We start from the raw sequence: 19,844 nt of genomic DNA, 5'->3' as shown, positions 1-19,844 counted from the left end.
TTATCTAGAAGTGTTCCAAGTCAATTTTGGTGATTTTGCTACTTTTAGTGACTTTACTAGCATTTGAAGTGGAGTTGAGTTAGGAATTTAAGGCCAGTATAAGCATCATCAATTTGTTTGTAAGAAGGGCAACTCATTTTAATCAATTTTATTTCACTTCGAGAAGTTTTCTTTTCTTGTGGATTCTAGTCCTTACATAGAGAAAGAAGAGGGATGGTCTTTTTTATTCTCCTTTTGCCTTTGAGAAGTTTTCTTTGAATGTCGCTAGACATAGCCCTTCCAAGTTGGGGTCCATTGAATTAACAATCTTATAAATCTAATCACTAAAGCATATCAAGTTAGAAGTCTTGGATACTAATTACATCTTTAGGGCCATTTGGGAGCTTGTATTTCTAATGCTTAGATTTTGAATCAAGGTGATTCAGAATCCTTCACTTATGTTTGGCAACTTGTATTCAAATTGCACTGGAATCCAAAAATACAATGCATTGAAATTATGTAGTATATTAATGGGATATTGAATTTGATTAGTAAATCAACTTTAATATCCCTAATTAATGTGGTTATATAATGTTTGTCACAATGATTGTAACAAGCCCACTAAAATATGTACTTTGGCAAAAAATAATGAAATTCAAAGCCTCGAATGGGCCACAAGCATAGGATCACAACTGATGAACCAACCAACATTTTTTAACCATTGATTTATGTGGCTAACTTGGACTGCTCGTATCATTCTATTAATGTAATTTTAGTGATGCAACTGATAATATGATTTTTTAAAGGATATCATAAGTGGGCCATGTGTGCAATGGATGATTAGACTAACGATAATTATGTTATACACATGTGACGCTCCGACCTTTAAAAAGGAGTAAAATAGAGGAATGACAATTTCAACAAAAATAAGAGACTTCAAAACTCAGCAAACTGAGTATTTAAAATCCACATAGATTCCAAATACTTCCTAATCCATACCGCCAAATGATCCCTGGTTTCTGAATCCATTCAATACCCCCAAAATCCATTCAACACCCCCATCCACGACCCCTTAATAGGTTCATAATTTAAAATTATATGAATACTTTAAATGGTATGAATCAAGGAATAACGATATTTCACTTGTCATCAATCTTGTGGAGACACTAGCCATAGATTCAAAAAACCAAAATCCAGACAACCAATCCACTCACCCAAACAAAAAATACGATTGTCCATTTCTAAAATTTAAGCCGTGGACATGTGCCCGGTATTAGTTCGCGCCGGCAAAGGATCTCTTCCAGCGTTGGCTTTGCTCCGGCAAAGGCATAAAAGGGTATAGAAAAATGGATGGATGGTTTGAATCGTACACATACAACAGGGTGGGTCCTACGAGTGTACCACCTATTGTTTGGAATGTTACTAGTTCAGGCCTGTATCACCTTATGAAAAGTCAAGTGCAATGAATGCAATGGTACTGGGTGGTGTCCAATGGTGGACGTTTTTTTCTCCAACCATTTCCTATAGTGTGGCCCACCGAGAATCTGGGTCAGGCAGATTATTAGGACCAATGTCTAAAATGGAATAACCAATCAAATGGATGGTGTAGATTCTCACAAAACGGTGGATCCACGACAATATGTATCAACTATATATTCATGTTTTCACTTTACATAGGCATACGTGACAATACTAATAGATTAGATGGCAATATATGCCATGCTATGGCTATAGGAATATTTCAATGGTGCACAATGGTGAACACTGTATTTCATTTTCGGCTTTTTCCTGCATAACATGAAATGGGCATAAATGCTTGGATGAAGACCATCCATCCACAAACTTGAAAACCCATGTCCCAAAAACAGAAACCAATGCTTCTCTACTTATTACAAAGTCTACATGATCTTTCGGGAAGTGTAAAAATTCAACACGTTATATGAATCAAAACAAATCCTAACTTAAAATGCTGAGATGAGTGGGTTATACCTGAAAATGATAACCAACAAGAAGGTCATTGATGGAAATAAGTTGGACATGACATATACAAATGTCGATGAAGTTTGTTCTAGTCGTCCAATATAATACAATGTCCTAGCAAGCATGGCCCTGAAACACACCATAACAAAAAATAAATAAAAAAACCTCGGAAAATCATGGGTATTAAAGACTGCATTTACTTACAAATTTCAGCTGAGTTGGGAACATCGATTCTGTTTTCCAGTAACTTTTGGGAATGCATGGTCCATTAAGCAAAAGAGCTTGTATAAGAAACTTCAGCGATTTTATTTCCAGATAGCTATCTATAGCACCTGTCGTGTGCAATGGGTACAAACCAGCCTATCATGTTGTGTGTGACATCTACTCGGTCGGCATCTCATGTGAATGGATGGTCCTAATCATAGGTGAAGATGCATTCATCATGAGGCCAGAGTGACAAAGGGCTTGGACCACCAGCATGTGTTTCAACTTTCTGTTAGACACCTATGCTGCATACATGACCTCATAATTACCCTGAGTAGATAATAAAACCCATCTGATTAAGAGCCTTTGAAATGGACGATAAGACCATTTTGCACTACCGTCCCTTTTGCTACAAATGAATGGTCATGGAGTGTCATACCACATCCAAACTGAGAGTTGGATCTACTTCATTTTTGGGCTCATGCACTAAAATCATCTAGAACAATGGATGGACAGAGTGAATAAAACTCTTACACAATAGTGTGTAGTGTGTTCCACAAAGCTTTTCCAGAACCACCAAATAACTATGTTGGTGTGTGCTACAACAGCCAACCATGTGTATGTGAAATCCTATTCTATCAGTAGATGTGCCTAGAATTGAATATTCTTATGGTTATAGCTATATTGTTGAGCGCACAAGATACTGTTGGAGTCCATCATTTCTATTATCTTGCTTCACCATGGAATGCCGCATGATGATTTTATTGTAGGACATTTTCGGTAAGTGCCGGCTCTTCATTTTTTCCCCCACTTTCAAAATAGCTCCTACCTTTATCTTTAGAAAAAAGCAAAGCTAAAAGAAAAAGGAAAGAAAAAAAGAAAAAAGAAAAACTAAGGGCTTCTTTATCTGTTCATGACCCCACGTTTTTAGACCTTGTTTTCAGTTCAAGCAAAAGATTTTTCTGAAAAAAAAAAAAGAGAGAAAAGAATCATCCCAAAAGCAGAAAGAACTGCATCATCATAATCGTAAAGAAACTGTCCCTCTCATGGGACAAAATGGCAACTGATGGTTGAAAAAAATCAAACTGATAGGACAATCCTAGCTGCCTAAAATTTTCCCACTGAATGTGATCCAATGCCATTTTATTTAACTGCCTGTTTTAAGGCCATTAATCTGACGAATAGGAATAACCGACCTGTATTTATACAACTGCCCACTGCATGCAACTAGAACCCACATATACAAATCTCTTCTGTATTTTGAATCTCATGTAAACGTTTTGAAATGAACAGACCAATACCTTTCTTAAGCATTGAATGTGGGGTCCATCTATCTCAGACAAAGTATCGAGATCTGAGCATTCCACTTTCTTTCTTCTTTTTTTTGGAAAAAAGGGCTTTCCCCTGTATCTTTGTTAATTAGCAAAAAGAGATATACAAAGACTGGACATCCACAATCACATCGGGCCTCACCTATCATATAGCCAAGACGGGCAGCAGGAAAAGGAAGAAAGGAAAAAAGAAGGAGAGAAAATTGGATAGACAAAATGGGCGCTTCTCGAGGATGAGAAGAGGGAGACAGGGAATCATGTACGATGAGAGGTTGAACCTAGCTGTGATGCACTCCAAGCTCCCAACCCACTCCCTGAGATCGAGTCTCTCAACCTACTCTCTGCCTTGCGCTGGAGCTCCTGATAAAGCCTGTACCGGTGCAATCTAGCACAAGGGAGCCTCTAATGTGTCTCGGGAGATCAGCTCTGGAGTGATAAAGGGAGTCAGCCTGTTTATCGCTACCTAACTTTGTTAGAGCATCCGCGACAGAGTTACCTTCATGGAGGGTGTGGGAAAAAAGCAGGTTAAGCGGCCGAATCATGCATCTGAGCATTCCACTTGAACCTGTATGCAACATGAAAATTAAAGCATTTGAGCAAGTATTCAAAAAAAGCTAAGGTAAGCTAACAACATTTGAGCAATGCAAAGAACTCCAGCTGCAGCACCATTCCACATCTAAAATCCTTTAAAATCCATGTATCAGAAAATTGATTTCTTCTCGTATAAGTGAAGATCTGATGTAGTGAGAAAAATTGAAAAATCATATAGTAGACTAAGGAAATAAAATTTCAAACAAAATTCACAATGAATCATTAAATACAAAGAAGCAGAAAATTCAGAATTTCAATCAAACTAGCAGGTCAGGACAGATGCAACCTATTACTATGAAATCTAAATTTTTTGAGTAAGAAATGATAACAGAACAAAACCTTTCTGTAAATCTTCACAATGAGCATATGTTTTTATAATTTTTAGTTGGAACTTGGAATTATAATCTAATGGTACATATCATGTGCCGTGTACTCATGATGCATTGTGCACACTCTTTCTCTATTTTCAAGCAACCGCTAATTTTCTTCTTGAAAGTGCTTTAAATTTGTCTGCATTGGAAATCTTTCCATCTCTTCTGCTCTGTTTGTTTTATTCTCTTAGCTTCCATTTCTAATGAGTTTTCTCACTGCCTTTACTGAAAGATATGATTGTGGGACAATTCTCATATATTATATGATTATTTTTATTTTTATTTTCTGTGCTCTTGACTCTCTTCTCAATATCATCCAAAGAATCTTATTATTATTCAGTAAAATCCGGAAAATCTGGCTGTAATGCTCTGTGCATTATAATGACTGACTTTTTTTAATCAGCCAAATTCTAGCAATGTGAAGGAATTCAGAATGAAGCTTGAGGAGCGGAGACACATGTTCAAGCAAGACAATGTAAGAGCACATGATGAAAACATAGCCCACGTACAGCTAAAAGTAACTGGGTGATTGGAGTGACAGATAGATTGATTTTAAAAGTTTAAATTAACCTATGAGAGGCAAGCATAATCTATCATGCGGCTGAAAATGAAGAGAACGCAGATCAGAAAGACATTACACTTGAGAGTGAGTTTCAGGTGTAAGTTGCATACAAGTGAAATCACTTCTTTTGCTCAGGATTTCAAATGCACTAAAAAAGTTGTGAGTGATTTACAGCTTGTAACTCGCTTACAGGTGAAATTTTCTGTCCAAACACCACCTTTAAGTGGGGTTGCCTGTAAACCCTTGACAACTAATAAAACTTCCAGGCATCCAAATGACCCCTAAATGCACCGGAAAATTGAGAAATCATATGATCATTGGTCTAAGCATGTAGTGTCCTCAGATAGATGGCTAGAAAGAACTAGAGTGACAATCTAAATTCAACAGAAAATGCCAAATTTGGGTTGGTGGGTCTTTCCAATCTTGCTATATTTGGGGCATGGTCCATCCACTGTGCGTTCCATCATAGCAACGGTCTCAAAGACTGAACCACAGGCCCCACTTGTACAAATTCAAGGCTTATACAATAAGTATCCCTAGGCCAAGGGTCAATTTCAAGGAGAAAATCAGATAGAGGAGATAATTACCACAGTCAATGCGGTCCAACCATGAAAAAACCCATGCTGTCTGATGGCTTCTCCATCTGGAGACTTAGACATACTTGCCAATAAGCACAGGCTTCCAACTATAGACATTTCCACATTCATGAAGCATGAGCTGTGTTTCTTCACCTGCACCAAAAGGAAACAATATAGAAAGGATAGAAGAAAATGGAGAAAATGGAGGAATGTAAAGGAGTCTAACTTGAGAAGCCCACTGACAAAGAGAAGAAGCCAAACCAGAGAGCACAGAAGCAACTAAAACAAGAATGATTCCATGAAAGAGAACTTGATCTGAGTTAGTGCCACTAGAATCCCTGCCAGAACCTTCTCCAAAGCCTAGAAGTATGGCAGCAATTATTAGTAAGAATAGGGCCCCCATTTGTTTAACTGATTGCTTCTGCCTACAGATTGCACCCAGAAAAAATATAGTAAAGTGACTGTCAGAGAACCTGGTAATTCTCTGAAATTACCTGCAATCGCATAGCCATTAAAATGGCCTAGCATCAGCCTAGCCAGCAGAAATGCTCAACTCAGAAAATATAGGAAAAGCTTTCTCCTGCCTTTGGAACCAATAGGAAATGATTGAAAAGTTAGACATAAGACGGTGATTTACTATCTGGAATAGGCCTAGGAAAATAACCAGTGATTAATAACCACTGCATTCAAAGAGTAAGTGGAGAATAAAAAACAATCTACAATACATCTGGTAGTATAAACTATAAAGTGAGTCAGGAGTCAACAAAAAACATTGAAACTTCTAAAATACTCTTACATGTATCAAGACCAACGGACCAAGTCTATGGTTCTTATACTGTTTCCCCTCAGCTAGAAGCAAGGTTCTCAAAACTCGGTTTCAGTGTGCAATTCAACAATGAATTAAACCAACCAGGCAGACAGTGACTCATCAAAGCAAGGTTCTCAAAACTCGGTTTCAGTGTGCAATTCAACAACGAATTAAACCAACCAGGCAGACAGTGACTCATCAAAGCAAGGTTCTCAAAACTCGGTTTCAGTGTGCAATTCAACAACGAATTAAACCAACCGGGCAGACAGTGACTCATCAAAGCATACATGTTTATGGTCAAAAGTCCAAAAAGAAAGAAAGAAAGAAAGAAAAAACTGATGGCTATGGTGGGGCTTGTGGGACTCCCCCTCCATCGCTTCTCTACAACACAAGATCCACATACAAATAGGCACATGTACTAAAGAATAAAAAAATAAAATAAAATAAAATAAATCCATGAACAAAGAACCAAATGCATATAAAAGAAACACAATTATTTATCATGTTTCCATTTCCATCTTTAATGAAAGTGAGATCTCATGCATTACCTTGTAGAAATCGACAGCAATGAAGTTGGGCCATCGTTTTCCTGTTGCTTCATGACATGTACCAGTCATGCCAGTAAGTGGAGCTAAGTTGTCCTTACAAGCTGTTGCTAAATTAGGATTGTCAGGGAAATAGTTCTCTAAAACAAGGGATCTTGTTGTTGTGTTCATGGGAGATGATTCCGCATGATTAGGAAAAGAACTCGCCTTCATCCCACTGTCACCATCTGCAGTTTCAGCCCAATCACCAAAACCAAAAAAAAAGAGAATCAACGATAGCTTCACATGTTTATACTCCTATGCATCAGAAATTTAAATTGGACAATGCTTCCTATTTTGATGTATTTTATATCAATTTCATTTTATCTCCAAAAGCAAATTGATTCAAGGAGAAAACACAGAAATTTTATATTTTTACTGAATTTCATTAACAGTGCAGACCTACTCATGAGGCCACATTCACCAACCTGCGGAAAGCATTAAAGCATGCATCAAGCGGTCCACGCTAATAAATAGCCAGGTCCAAAAATCACGCCAGTTCACTCGTCAGGTGGAACACATTTAAAAAAGAATAATGAACATTTTAAAAGAATTACCAGGAGTCCACATTCAACTAAAGCACGTGGCTTGCCCAATGAATGTACAACAAGCCTGATTTTCATGCCACATCATCTACTCGGCAAGGCCCATGTAATGCACGGCTCTAACATCAGGGATGGATGCATGTGGGCTTAGCAAAGCATGTACTAAATTTCTACAGAAAAAAAATAAAATCATCCGTCTATCTATAATAGTTCCATTGCAAGATCTGCATGGGATATACATTTATGAAAGGAGAGAAAACAGGGCTTACATTGGTTTTCTACAACATATCTCCACTCATAGGCAATGCCTTCAGAAGCCTCCTTGGCTGATTTTGAGGTGAATACCAACAAACGCTGGTTCTTACTAATCATATCATCGATGATGGGCCAATCCTGCCCATTTTTAGGCATCCCTGATACCAGAAACCAAAATTTCCTAAGGCCGGCGGCATTGAATACCTTAGTTAGGCCTTGAGGTGATGTGACATAATCTTCTATGAAGATTGTAATGATCTCCAAAGGGTTGGCATCAAGGAACACTTGAATTTCTTTCAGCACATTAATAGCAGGTTATTATTAATCAGATAGGTTAATCAGAATTCAATCATTTCATTGGATTTATATAAAAAGGAATCAGCTGCGACTTACGAATGCTATCAAATTGTAGCATTGGCCTCCAAAGGAGTGGCACAACCAAATGTCATTGTTGAAGTCGTACGTGTCAGGCATCACCCCTCTAACATCCTTCTGAAATGATTCAGAGTATAAATAGCAGCAATAAAAAAAATAACCATATCTTTTTTTCGTTCACTTTTTTCTTTTTGCAAAAATAATTATATATTTGTTAAGATGGACATCTTGTTCATGAACATTATACAGTAGCGAGCATGTAAATCATATCTTCTATTTAAGAAGACCCACCTACACATACATACAGATCCCATCTCCACGATGCAAGTATTTCTATGTTGCGTGTATGTGATTTTATGTTAGTAGAGTTTGCTTACGGGTTTATTATGGATTCCTAGCTGAGCCCAGGTGATGACTTCCAAGAGCTCTTCTAAGGTTCCATACCCACCTGAAATAGGAAAGGAAATAAGAAAACCTGAAGGCTTTAGGAATCTGATTAAATGGGTTATTGAGAGAAGAAGAATAGAACCTAGTAATGCGATGAAAGCGTCGGAATGGCGGGACATCTCTGCTTTCCTTTGATGCATGCTGGCCACTGGTTTCACCCTCTCCTTCTGTTTCTCCTGTAATCTGCCATTAAAGAACGTCTTTCAGCAGTATAAGAAAATGAGAATAGATGAAAGAAGCAAGAGAAGAAAGGCATATCTACTTATTTCTTTGCACATGAGAGTCTTCAGTATGATCCTACAAAGAAAAGCCATCAAAGAAAAGGTCGAAAAATGTTCATTAATTCAATGAAAAACAAAACCCATATAAAAAATCATTCCTTTCTTTTATGATTGTGTCGGTTTTTCTCACCCTAAAACATGTCCTCCTCCTTTATGAAACGAGTGAGAAAAACTCTGTTTTAACATTAAGAAAAGAGTGACAAACTCATCTCCTTTCTTTCAACGAACATTTATGAAAAAATTTGTTTTCTTCATCACGGAAACAATGATAAAGGTTGATGAAAAGAGTAACAAACTCAGCTCCTTTCTTTCAACCAACATTTATGAAAAAAAAATAATTTCTTCATCAAGGAAACAATGATAAAGGTTGATGAAAAGAGTAGCAAAACCTTGAGGAGAAAATAAAGTGATGATGGAATGATTAATGCCCCAGTCGCGATTACAGGATTCAAATGTCTAAAAAGCAAGATATGCACACATGCCAATATATTAGCATTAATATTATAAAAACTTATGTATCAAAAAAATATATTATAAAAACCTACAAAAAAAAACTAACAAGCTTTTATTCTCTTCACAATTTGTTGAGAGAAACCAAGAAGACAAATAGTTTGATCCGGATCCAAAAGAAATAGTACCATGCCTAATCAAATGACACTTGATCATCACATCAAGGATTAAAATAATTTGTGTGATGACTTCCAATGTGTCCACACGTGCAAACATGGGTAGAAGCACGATTGTCAAACTTAATTCTAAAGCATTTAAGCAACCATGAAAGGTAAAGATAAATTAGTACAGGGTGCATAGGGTGAGATTTAGCTTACAGGAATGATTAGCTTTTGCCCCCCACGATGGAATTCAATTCTCCAAAAGGTTCCTTACAAGGACAGTTTGAGTCTAAATACATTGAGCATGACAAAAGGAAAAACAAATCTCAACAGGATAAATGGTGCTAATTCAAGGTAATTATGAACCATCGACTAAAAGATGATTTTTTAGAAATTGAAACGTGAATTGAAAAAATGACAAAATGACAAAATGACAAAGAAAGCAAGAAAAGAATTCACATTTAGATACAAATGGCAAAACAGAATACCTTTGACAAAAACAGAATTGTAATGAAATCCCAATTTCCTAGTATTCATGATGAGAAAGTAGCCCTCAAATTACAAATAGATTCTTTTCAAATCCAACTTGAAAGTAATGCAATTGCAATTTGGAGCATGGTTCCTCAATATGAATGCTAAGGAAGGTAACTACTAAATATTTTTCTTGCTCTAATTTTAGTGATTTTCAACTCCATTGCTGAGCATTGGAGGAAAATCGATGTGGGTGTCGTCGTTTGGGGCCCGCCAAGCCTTCAATCAAGTGTTGCAGCAAAGTGCAGATCACGAACCATATGGGGCACATCCAATGGACCAATCTTCCACTTCAACAACCACAACTTTGAGTTATAGAAACTTTCCACTAATGTATAAAAGATCAGAAACAGTAACAGATCAAACCTCGAGAACAAAACATGGTGAGCACATCTAAGGTCTTGTAGCAATCGTTTGAAGCTTCAAATTCGAACCTACAGTAGGCCGATGACATTTTGCCGGCTAGGTTATTGCAAGATCCAAATGCGATTGAATTAGCTATATATGGGTAGTAATTGTTAGTTGATAGTTAGTAACAATTACATCATTTGGAACATTACTCATGTGAAAACTCAGTTGTAATTTCTATATTCAACCAAGACCTAACTTAAGACCGACCCAAACCCAAACCATGTGATAAACGGGTCGGGTTTGAGTCCTCTGCTCTTACTGATCACACCAACAAGAGTACTGCAATGAAATCCCAACAACAGCCTAGCAGGAGTATTGTAATGAAATCCATAACAAATATACATCAGCAGTTAAAAATACAATGCAATGGCAATACACAAGTAGCTTATCTTTTAAGAATCCATCTTCATCTTTCAAAAAGAAAAGGAAAAGAAATAGTTCAATGTCAAATTTGCCCAGATTTGCTTTAGATTTATCAGAACCGATATGAGTGTCCATCCGGACAGGGGATAGCCCAAAAACTGGGATATTGGCTCCATGACCTCCATGTTGGATTTGCTTAATTACAACTACAAAATTGTGACTAAGTAGGGAACTCCATCACCTTTGGAAGCAATTAACCATCTCTTGCCAAGCGGGCATGGAGGATGAATGGCTGTACATGCACAAAGGTCCCCTATGGAAAAGAAAAACAGATATTGTAAAATAAATTAAGCTATATTTACAAAGCTCGTCCATGACCAAGCAAGATGGGGCCTATTCAAAATTGAATGGTGAGGATTGACAGCCCTACCAACCAACCAAGTGTGTCCGTGTGTGTGTGTGATTTATACAAGCTTCAATTTCTCCTCACTTGATCTATGAAAACACTTGTGTCCATTTGCAAAACTCAAGAACAACCTAATTAGATGTTAGTATTAGAATTTTCCATTAAATAGAGTTAGTAGATTGTTTCGCGCTATCTTACTCATGAAAACAAAAGCATGTATAAAAACTAAGCTAATTAGATATTAGTAGTAAAATTTACATGGCTCGTGTCTCTCAATCCTCACAAAACACAAAAACAAGCTGTGGTTGGATTAAAAACTACATGTGTTAACAACAACCTAATTAGATGTTACTATTAAAATTTTCATTAAATAGCGTTAGTAGATTCTTCAATGCCATGTTACTCTTGAAAACAAAGGCATGTATAGAAACCAGTGTTTCAAATAGCGCCCGTAGCGTAGCGGTAGTGTACACTACGTACTGTAGCATAATTGTAGCACTATGTATCGTCCTAAATAGCATAAATGTACGCTATAGGGGTCATAGCATACGCTAAAACTAAGCTAATTAGATATTAGTAGTAGAATTTAGATTACTCGTGTCTCTCAATCCCCACAAAACACAAAAACAAGATATGGTCGGATTAAAAACTGCATGTGTCAACAACAACCTAATTAGATGTTAGTATTAGAATTTCCATTAAATAGCGTTAGTAGATTCTTCAGCGCCATGTTACTCCTGAAAACAAAAGCATGTATAAAAACCAGTGTTTCAAATAGCACCCGTAGCGTAGCGTTAGCATACACTACGTACCGTAGCGTGATTGTAGCTCTACATAGCGTCCTAAATAGCATAAATGTACACCATAGGGTTCATAGCATACGCTACAACTATGTAGCACGTAGCGTCCGTAGCGTAAGCTCCAATGTATTTTTTTTACTATTTTATTTTCTTCACGTTTTCTTTGTATCTAATGTTGAGGAATGTGACACTTGTATTGTACTTGATACTTTTAACCGATGAGATTTTTATTTCTTTTCATAATTATGACTTGTGGTTTCAATTAGACATTATTAATTAAAGTGGTTTGATTAGAAAGTTGTTGTTGTGCTAATTCTTTAATTTGGCTTATATATGTGGATAGGCTTTTGAAAAATGATAACTAATAACTTGTTTGAAGATGCTTATAATTTATAAAATTAATCATCTTTTAGGCATATTTATATTTGTTTTTTCTTTTTTTCATATTTATTTATTTATTTTCCTTTTTTTCACTATTTATTATATTTGTCCTATTTTTAAATTAATCATCATTTAGGCTATAATAATGCTACACACTATAGAGGGCTGAGAGCTACGCATCATGCTACCGCTATTTAAAACACTGTTAAAAACTAAGCTAATTATATATTAGTAATAGAATTTAGAGGGCTTGTGTTTCTCAATCCTCACAAAACACACAAACAAGCTGGGGTTCAGATTAAAAACTGCATGTGTCAACAACAACCTAATTAGATGTTAGTATTAGAATTTTCCATTAAATAGCGTTAGTAGATTCTTCCACGCCATGGTACTCTTAAAAACATAAGCATGTATAAAAATTAAGTTAATTAGATATTAATAGTAGAATTTAGATGGCTTGTGTCTCACAATCCCCAAAAATTACACAAACAAGTTGTGGTTCGGATTAAAAACTGCATGTCTCAACAACAACCTAATTACATGTTGGTATTAGAATTTTCCATTAAATAGAGTTAGTAGATTCTTCCATGACATGTTACTCCTGAAAACAAAAGCATGTATAAAAACTAACTAATTAGATATTAGTAGTAGAATTTAGATGGCTCGTGTCTCTCAACCCCCACAAAACACACAAATAAGCTGGGGTTCAGATTAAAAACTGCATGTGTCAAGAATAATCTAATTAGATGTTAGTAGTAGAATTTTCAATTAAATAGCATTAGTAGATTCTTCCGCGCCATGGTACTCCTGAAAATAAAAATAAGTATAAAAATTAAGCTAATTAGATATTACAGGTAGAATTTAGATGGCTCGTGTCTCTCAATTCCTACAAAACATACAAACAAGCCGTGGTCGGATTAAAAACTGCATGTGTCAACAACAACCTAATTAGATGTTAGTATTAGAATTTCCATTAAATAGCATTAGTAGATTCTTCCGCGCCATGTTACTCCTAAAAATAAAAGCATGTATAAAAACTAAGCTAATTTGATATTAGTAGTAGAATTTAGATGGCTCGTGTCTCTCAATCCGCACAAAACACACAAATAAGCTGTGGTTGGATTAAAAACTGCATGTGTCAACAACAACCCAATTAGATGTTAGTAGTAGAATTTTCAATTAAATAGCATTAGTAGATTCTTCCGCACCATGGTACTCCTAAAAATAAAAACAAGTATAAAAATTAAGCTAATTAGATATTATAGGTAGAATTTAGATGGCTCGTGTCTCTCAATTCCTACAAAACATACAAACAAGCTGTGGTCGGATTAAAAACTGCATGTGTCAACAACAACCTAATTAGATGTAGAATTTCCATTAAATAGCATTAGTAGATTCTTCCGCGCCATGTTACTCCTAAAAATAAAAGCATGTATAAAAACTAAGCTAATTTGATATTAGTAGTAGAATTTAGATGGCTCGTGTCTCTCAATCCGCACAAAACACACTGACAAGTTGTGGTCGGATTAAAAACTGCATGTGTCGACAACAACCCAATTACATGTTAGTATTACAATTTCCATTAAATAGCGTTAGTAGATTCTTCTGATAAAAAACTTTAAGCCCCAGGCTTCGAAACCGGGCTCGCGGTGTGGACATTTTAACCGTCATTCTTGCATCTGAGTGTGAGGCATCCCATGACATTTGCTCACTGTGGTGGTAAATTAAAAATTTCTGCATTAGTTTACGTTTTAAATTTGTTAAATGGCGTTAGTAGGTGCAACGCGATATGTTAAATCACGAAAACAAAAACAATTATAAAAATTGTCACGCCTCAGGCACAAAGCTTGCCCCCAACCCATGATGTGAGCGTTTAACGTCATTGTCGTCAGTATTGACATTTAAGCATTTAACTCATAGGTAGCCGGGTGCAACAAGCAGAAGTAGATGTTAGTATTAGCATTTTATTAAATAAGCGTTAGTAAAGTCTTAGCGATATATTACTTTTAGCAAGCAGTTATAAAAGCGTCACCCTCGAGCTTCCGAGCGGCGGGCTTTCATGTGTAGAGCGTTTAACGAAGCCGTTCTGCATCGATGTGGGCGTGAGCGACATTGCACCCTAAGAGTAGCCATTTAACAACCAAAACAGATGTTAGTATGAGAATTTCTATTAAATAGTGTTAGTAGATTCTTCCGCGACATGTTACTCCAGAAAACAAAAGCAAGTATAAAAACTGTCACGCCCAAATTTCAGAAACCGCGCTCACAATGTGGACATTTAACCATCATTGCTCATCCATGTGGACATCTAACCAACATTGCTCCCTATGAGTTGCCATTTAACAACCAAACTAAATGTTAGTCTTAAAATTTCTATTAAATAGTGTTAGTAGATTCTTTCACGACATATTACTCATAAAATCAAAAGCAATTATAAAACTGTCACGCCCCAAACTCGAAAACCGAGCTCAGAATGTAGACATTTAAGCATCATTGCCCATCAATGTGGACATCTAACCAACATTGCTCTCTATGAGTGGCCATTTAACAACCAAAGTATATGTTAGTATTAGAATTTCCTTTTAATAGCGTTAGTAGAGTCTTCCGCAACATGTTGATCCAGAAAACAAAAGCAAGTATAAAATATGAATCGCTCCAAACTCGGAAAACGGGCTCACAATGTGGACATCTAACCAACATTGCTCCCTATGAGTGGCCATTTAACAACCAAACTATATTTTATTATTAGAATCTTTATTAAATAGCGTTAGTGAATTCTTCCGGGATCACAATGTGGACAGTTAACAATCATTGCTCCCTAGGAGTGGCGACTTAATAACCAAACTAGATGTTAGCAATATAATTTTTATTAAATAGCATTAGTAGATTCTTTCCCGAAATGTTACTCCTGGAAAAAAAAAAGTAAGTATAAAAATTGTCCCACCCCAAACTTGGAAACCGATCTCACAATGTGGACGTATTACCATCATTGTCCATCAATGTGAACATCTAACCAACATTGCTCCCTAGGAGTGGCCATTTAACAACCAAACTAAATGTTACTATTAGAATTTCTATTAAATAGCGTTAGTAGAATCTTCCGCGATATTTTACTCATGAAAACAAAAACAAGTATAAAATCTGTCACGCCCCAAGCTCGGATACCGGGTTCACAATGTGAACATTTAACCATTATTGCCCATCAATGTGGACATCTAACCAACATTGCCCCCTAGGAAAAGCTATTTAACAATCAAAGTAGATGTTAGTATTAGAATTTTTATTAAATAGCATTAGTAGATTCTTCCGTGACATGTTACTCCTAAAAACAAAAGCAAGTATAAAAACTGTCACGCCCCAAACTCAAAAATCGGGGCTCACACTTTAGACATTTAACCATCATTACCTATCAATGTGGACATCTAACCAACATTGCACATGTTACTCCAGAAAACAAAAGCAAGTATAAAAACTGTCACACCCCAAACTCGGAAACCGGGGCTCACACTTTAAACAGTTAACCATCATTGCCCATCAATGTGGACATCTAACCAACATTGCTCCCTAGGAGTGGCCATTTAACAAGCAAATTAGATGTTAGTACTAGAATTTCTATTTAATAGCGATAGTAGATTCTTCAGCGACATGTTACTCCGAAAAACAAAAGCAAGTATTAAAACTATCATGCCCTAAATTCAGAAATCGGGCTCACAATGTGGACATCTAACCTACATTGCTCCCTAGGAGTGGCCATTTAATAACCAAACTAAATGTTAGCATTAGAATTTCTAATAAATAGCGTTAGTAGAATCTTCCGCAACATGTTACTCCTAAAAAGAAAGTGAGTATAAAAAATGTCACGCCCCAAACTCGGAAACCGGGCTCACAATATAGATATTTAACCATCACTGCCCATCAATTTGGACATCTAACCAACATTGCTCCCTAGTAGTGGCCATTGAACAACGAAACTAGATGTTAGTATTACAATTTCTATTAAATAGTGTTAGTAGATTTTTCCATGACATGTTACTCCTGAAAAAAAAAAGTAATTATAAAAACTGTCACACCCCAAACTCGTAAATCGGGCTCACAATGTAGACATTTAACCATCATTGCCCATCAAGGTATACATCTAACCGACATGGCTCCTTAGGAGTGGCTATTTAACAACCAAAGTAGATGTTAATATTAAAATTTCTACTTAATAGCGTTATTAAATTTTTCCGCAACATGTTACTCCTGAAAACAAAAGCAAGTATAAAAACTGTAAAGCCCCAAACTCTAAACCCGGACTCACAATGTGGACATTTAACCATCATTGCTCATCAATGTATATATTTAACCAACATTGCTCCCTAGGAGTGGCCATTTAACAACCAAACTAGATGTTAGTACTGAAATTTTCATTAAATAACATTAGTAGATTCTTTCACGACATGATACTACTGGAAAAAAAAAATAAGTATAAAAATTGTTACGGCCCAAACTCGGAAACCGGGCTCACAATGTAGACATTTAACCATCATAACCCATCAATGTGGACATCTAACCAACATTGCTCCCTATGAGTAGCCATTTAACAAACAAACTAAATGTTAGTATGAAATTTTCTATTAAATTTCGTTAGTAGAATCTTCCATGGCATGTTACTCCTGAAAACAAAAGCAAATATAAAAACTGTCACGCCCCAAACTCGGAAACTAGGCTCACAATGTGGATATTTAACCATCATTACCTATCAATGTAGACATCTAACTAGCATTGCTCCCTAGCAATTGCCATTTAAAAACCAAATTAGATGTTAGTATTAGAATTTCTATTAAATAGCGTTAGTAGATTCTTCCGCGAAATGTTACTCCTGAAAACAAAACCAATTATAAAAACTGTCACACCCCAAACTCCGAAACCAGGCTCACAATGTGGACATTTAATCATCATTGCCCATCAATGTGGACATCTAACCAACATTGCTCCATAAGAGTGGCCATTTAACAATCAAAGTAGATGTTAGTATTAAAATTTTTAATAGATATCGTTAGTATATTCTTCCATGACATGTTACTATTGAAAACAAAAGCAAGTATAAAAACTATCATGCCCGAAACTCGAAAATCGGGTTCACAATGTGGACATTTAACCATCATTGCCCATCAATATGGACATCTAACCAACATTGCTCCCTAGGAGTGACCATTTAACAACCAAACTAGATGTTAATATTATAATTTCTATTAAAAAGCGTTAGTATATTCTTCCGCGACATGTTACTCATGAAAACAAAAGCAAGTATAAAAACAGTCGCGCCACAAACTCGGAAACATGGCTCACAATGTGGACATTTAACCATCATTGCCCATCAATGTGGACATCTAACCAACATTGCTCCCTATGAGTTGCCGTTTAACAACCAAACTAGATGTTAGTATTAGAATTTCTATTAAATAGCGTTAGTAGATTCTTCCACGATATTTTACTCCGGAAAAAAAAAAGTATAAAAACTGTCATACCCCAAACTCGAAAACCGAGCTTACAATGTGGACATTTAACCATCATTGCCCATCAATGTGGACATCTAATCAGCATTGCTCCCTAGGAGTGGCCATTTAACAACCAAACTAGATGTTAGCATTAGAATTTTTATTAAATAGCGTTAGTAGATTCTTCTGCGATATCTTACTCTTGAAAACAAAAATAATTATAAAAACTGTCACGCCCCAAACTCAGAAACCGAGCTCACGATGTCGACATTTAATCATCACTGCTCATCAATGTAGACATCTAACCAACATTGCTCCCTAGGGGTAGCCATTTAACAATCAAACTAGATGTTAGTATTAGAATTTTTATTAAATAGCATTTGTAAATTCTTCTACGACACGTTACTGCTGAGAACAAAAACAAGCATAAAAACTGTCACGCCTCAAACTCGGAAAATGGGCTCATAATGTAGACATTTAACCATCATTGCAATCAATGTGGACATCTAACCAACCTTGCTCCCTAGGAGTGGTCCACATAGAGCCAAACATATAGTGAGCTCATAGCCTCACAAAAACAAAGGTAATTAGATATTAGTAATAGAATTTAGATGGCTCTTGTCTCTCAATCACCACAAAACTCACAAACAAGATGTGGTTCGATTTAAAAATTGCATGTATTAAGAACAACCCAATTAGATGTTAGTATTAGAAGTTTTCATAAAATAGCGTTAGCAGATTCTTCCGCGCTATGTTACTGTTGAAAACAAAACCATATATATAAACTAAGTTAATTAGATATTAGTTGTAGAATTGAGTTGACTCGTGTCTCTCAATCCTCACAAAACAAATTAACAATCTGCCGTCGGATTAAAAACTACATGTTTCAATAACAACCAAATTAGATGTTAGTATTAGAATTTCTATTAAATAGCGTTACTAGATTCTTCCGCGACATGTTACTCCTGAAAACAAAAGCAGGTATAAAAACTATCACACCACAAACTCGGAAACCGGGCTCACAATGTGGACATTTAACCAACATTGCCCATCAATGTGGACATCTAACCAACATTGCTCTCTAGGAGTGGCCATTTAACAACCAAATTCAAAGTTAGTATTAGAATTTCTATTAAATAAAGTTAGTAGATTTTTCTGCGATATGCTACTCCTGAAAACAAAAGCAAGTATAAAAACTATCACGCCCCACACACTGAAACCGGAATCACAATGTGGCCATTTAACCATCAATGCAGACATCTAACAAACATTGCTCCCTAGGAGTGGCCATTTAACAACCAAAGTAGATGTTAATATTAGAATTTCTATTAGATATCGCTAGTATATTCTTCCACGACATGTTAATTTTGAAAACGAAAACAAGTATAAAAACAGTCACGCACTAAACTCAAAAATCTGGCTCACAATGTGGATATTTAACCATCATTGCCCATCAATGTAGACATTTAACCAACATTGCTCCCCAGGAGTCACCATTTAACAACCAAACTAGATGTTAATATTATAATTTCTATTAAAAAGTGTTAGTATATTCTTCCGTGACATGTTACTCATGAAAACAAAAGCAAGTATACAAACAATCAGGCCCAAACTCGGAAACCGGGATCACGATGTGGACATTTAACCATCATTGCTCATCAATGTGGACATCTAACCAACATTGCTCCCTAGGAGTTGCCATTTAACAACCAAACTAGATGTTAGTATTAGAATTTCTATTAAATAGCGTTAGTAGATTCTTCCACAACATTTTACTCCGAAAAAAAAAACAAGTATAAAAACTGTCATGCCCCAAATTCGGAAACTGAGCTCACAATGTAGATAACCATCATTGCCCATCAATGTGGATATCTAATCAACATTGCTCCCTAAGAGTGGCCATTTAACAACCAAACTAGCTGTTAGTGTTAGAATTTCTATTAAATAGCGTTAGTAGATTCTCCCGTGAC

General features: G+C 36.1%; 2 protein-coding genes across 2 annotated transcripts; both read right to left on the bottom strand.

Annotated features, from left to right (window-relative positions):
- Positions 1-3,823: 3,823 nt before the first annotated feature.
- Positions 3,824-6,740, bottom strand: LOC131226992 (uncharacterized). The gene is made up of 4 exons (XM_058222680.1): positions 5,823-6,740; positions 5,606-5,749; positions 5,191-5,299; positions 3,824-4,059 (listed from the first exon to the last, which is right to left on the bottom strand). The coding sequence occupies exons 1-4, from the start codon at positions 5,997-5,999 to the stop codon at positions 3,824-3,826; spliced, it is 666 nt and encodes a 221-aa protein (XP_058078663.1). The 5' UTR covers positions 6,000-6,740.
- Positions 6,741-6,746: 6 nt separating this feature from the next.
- On the bottom strand, positions 6,747-8,924 carry LOC131226991 (PI-PLC X domain-containing protein At5g67130-like). Its single transcript, XM_058222679.1, has 7 exons — positions 8,887-8,924; positions 8,693-8,793; positions 8,541-8,611; positions 8,182-8,280; positions 7,803-8,094; positions 6,953-7,176; positions 6,747-6,785 (listed from the first exon to the last, which is right to left on the bottom strand). Exons 1-7 carry the CDS (start codon positions 8,922-8,924, stop codon positions 6,747-6,749), a joined length of 864 nt encoding a protein of 287 aa, XP_058078662.1.
- Positions 8,925-19,844: the final 10,920 nt, after the last annotated feature.

The sequence above is a fragment of the Magnolia sinica genome, chromosome 15, assembly GCF_029962835.1.
Source record: "Magnolia sinica isolate HGM2019 chromosome 15, MsV1, whole genome shotgun sequence".
In the NCBI taxonomy this organism is placed as follows: domain Eukaryota; kingdom Viridiplantae; phylum Streptophyta; class Magnoliopsida; order Magnoliales; family Magnoliaceae; genus Magnolia; species Magnolia sinica.
This window is presented reverse-complemented; position numbering and strand designations above follow the sequence as displayed.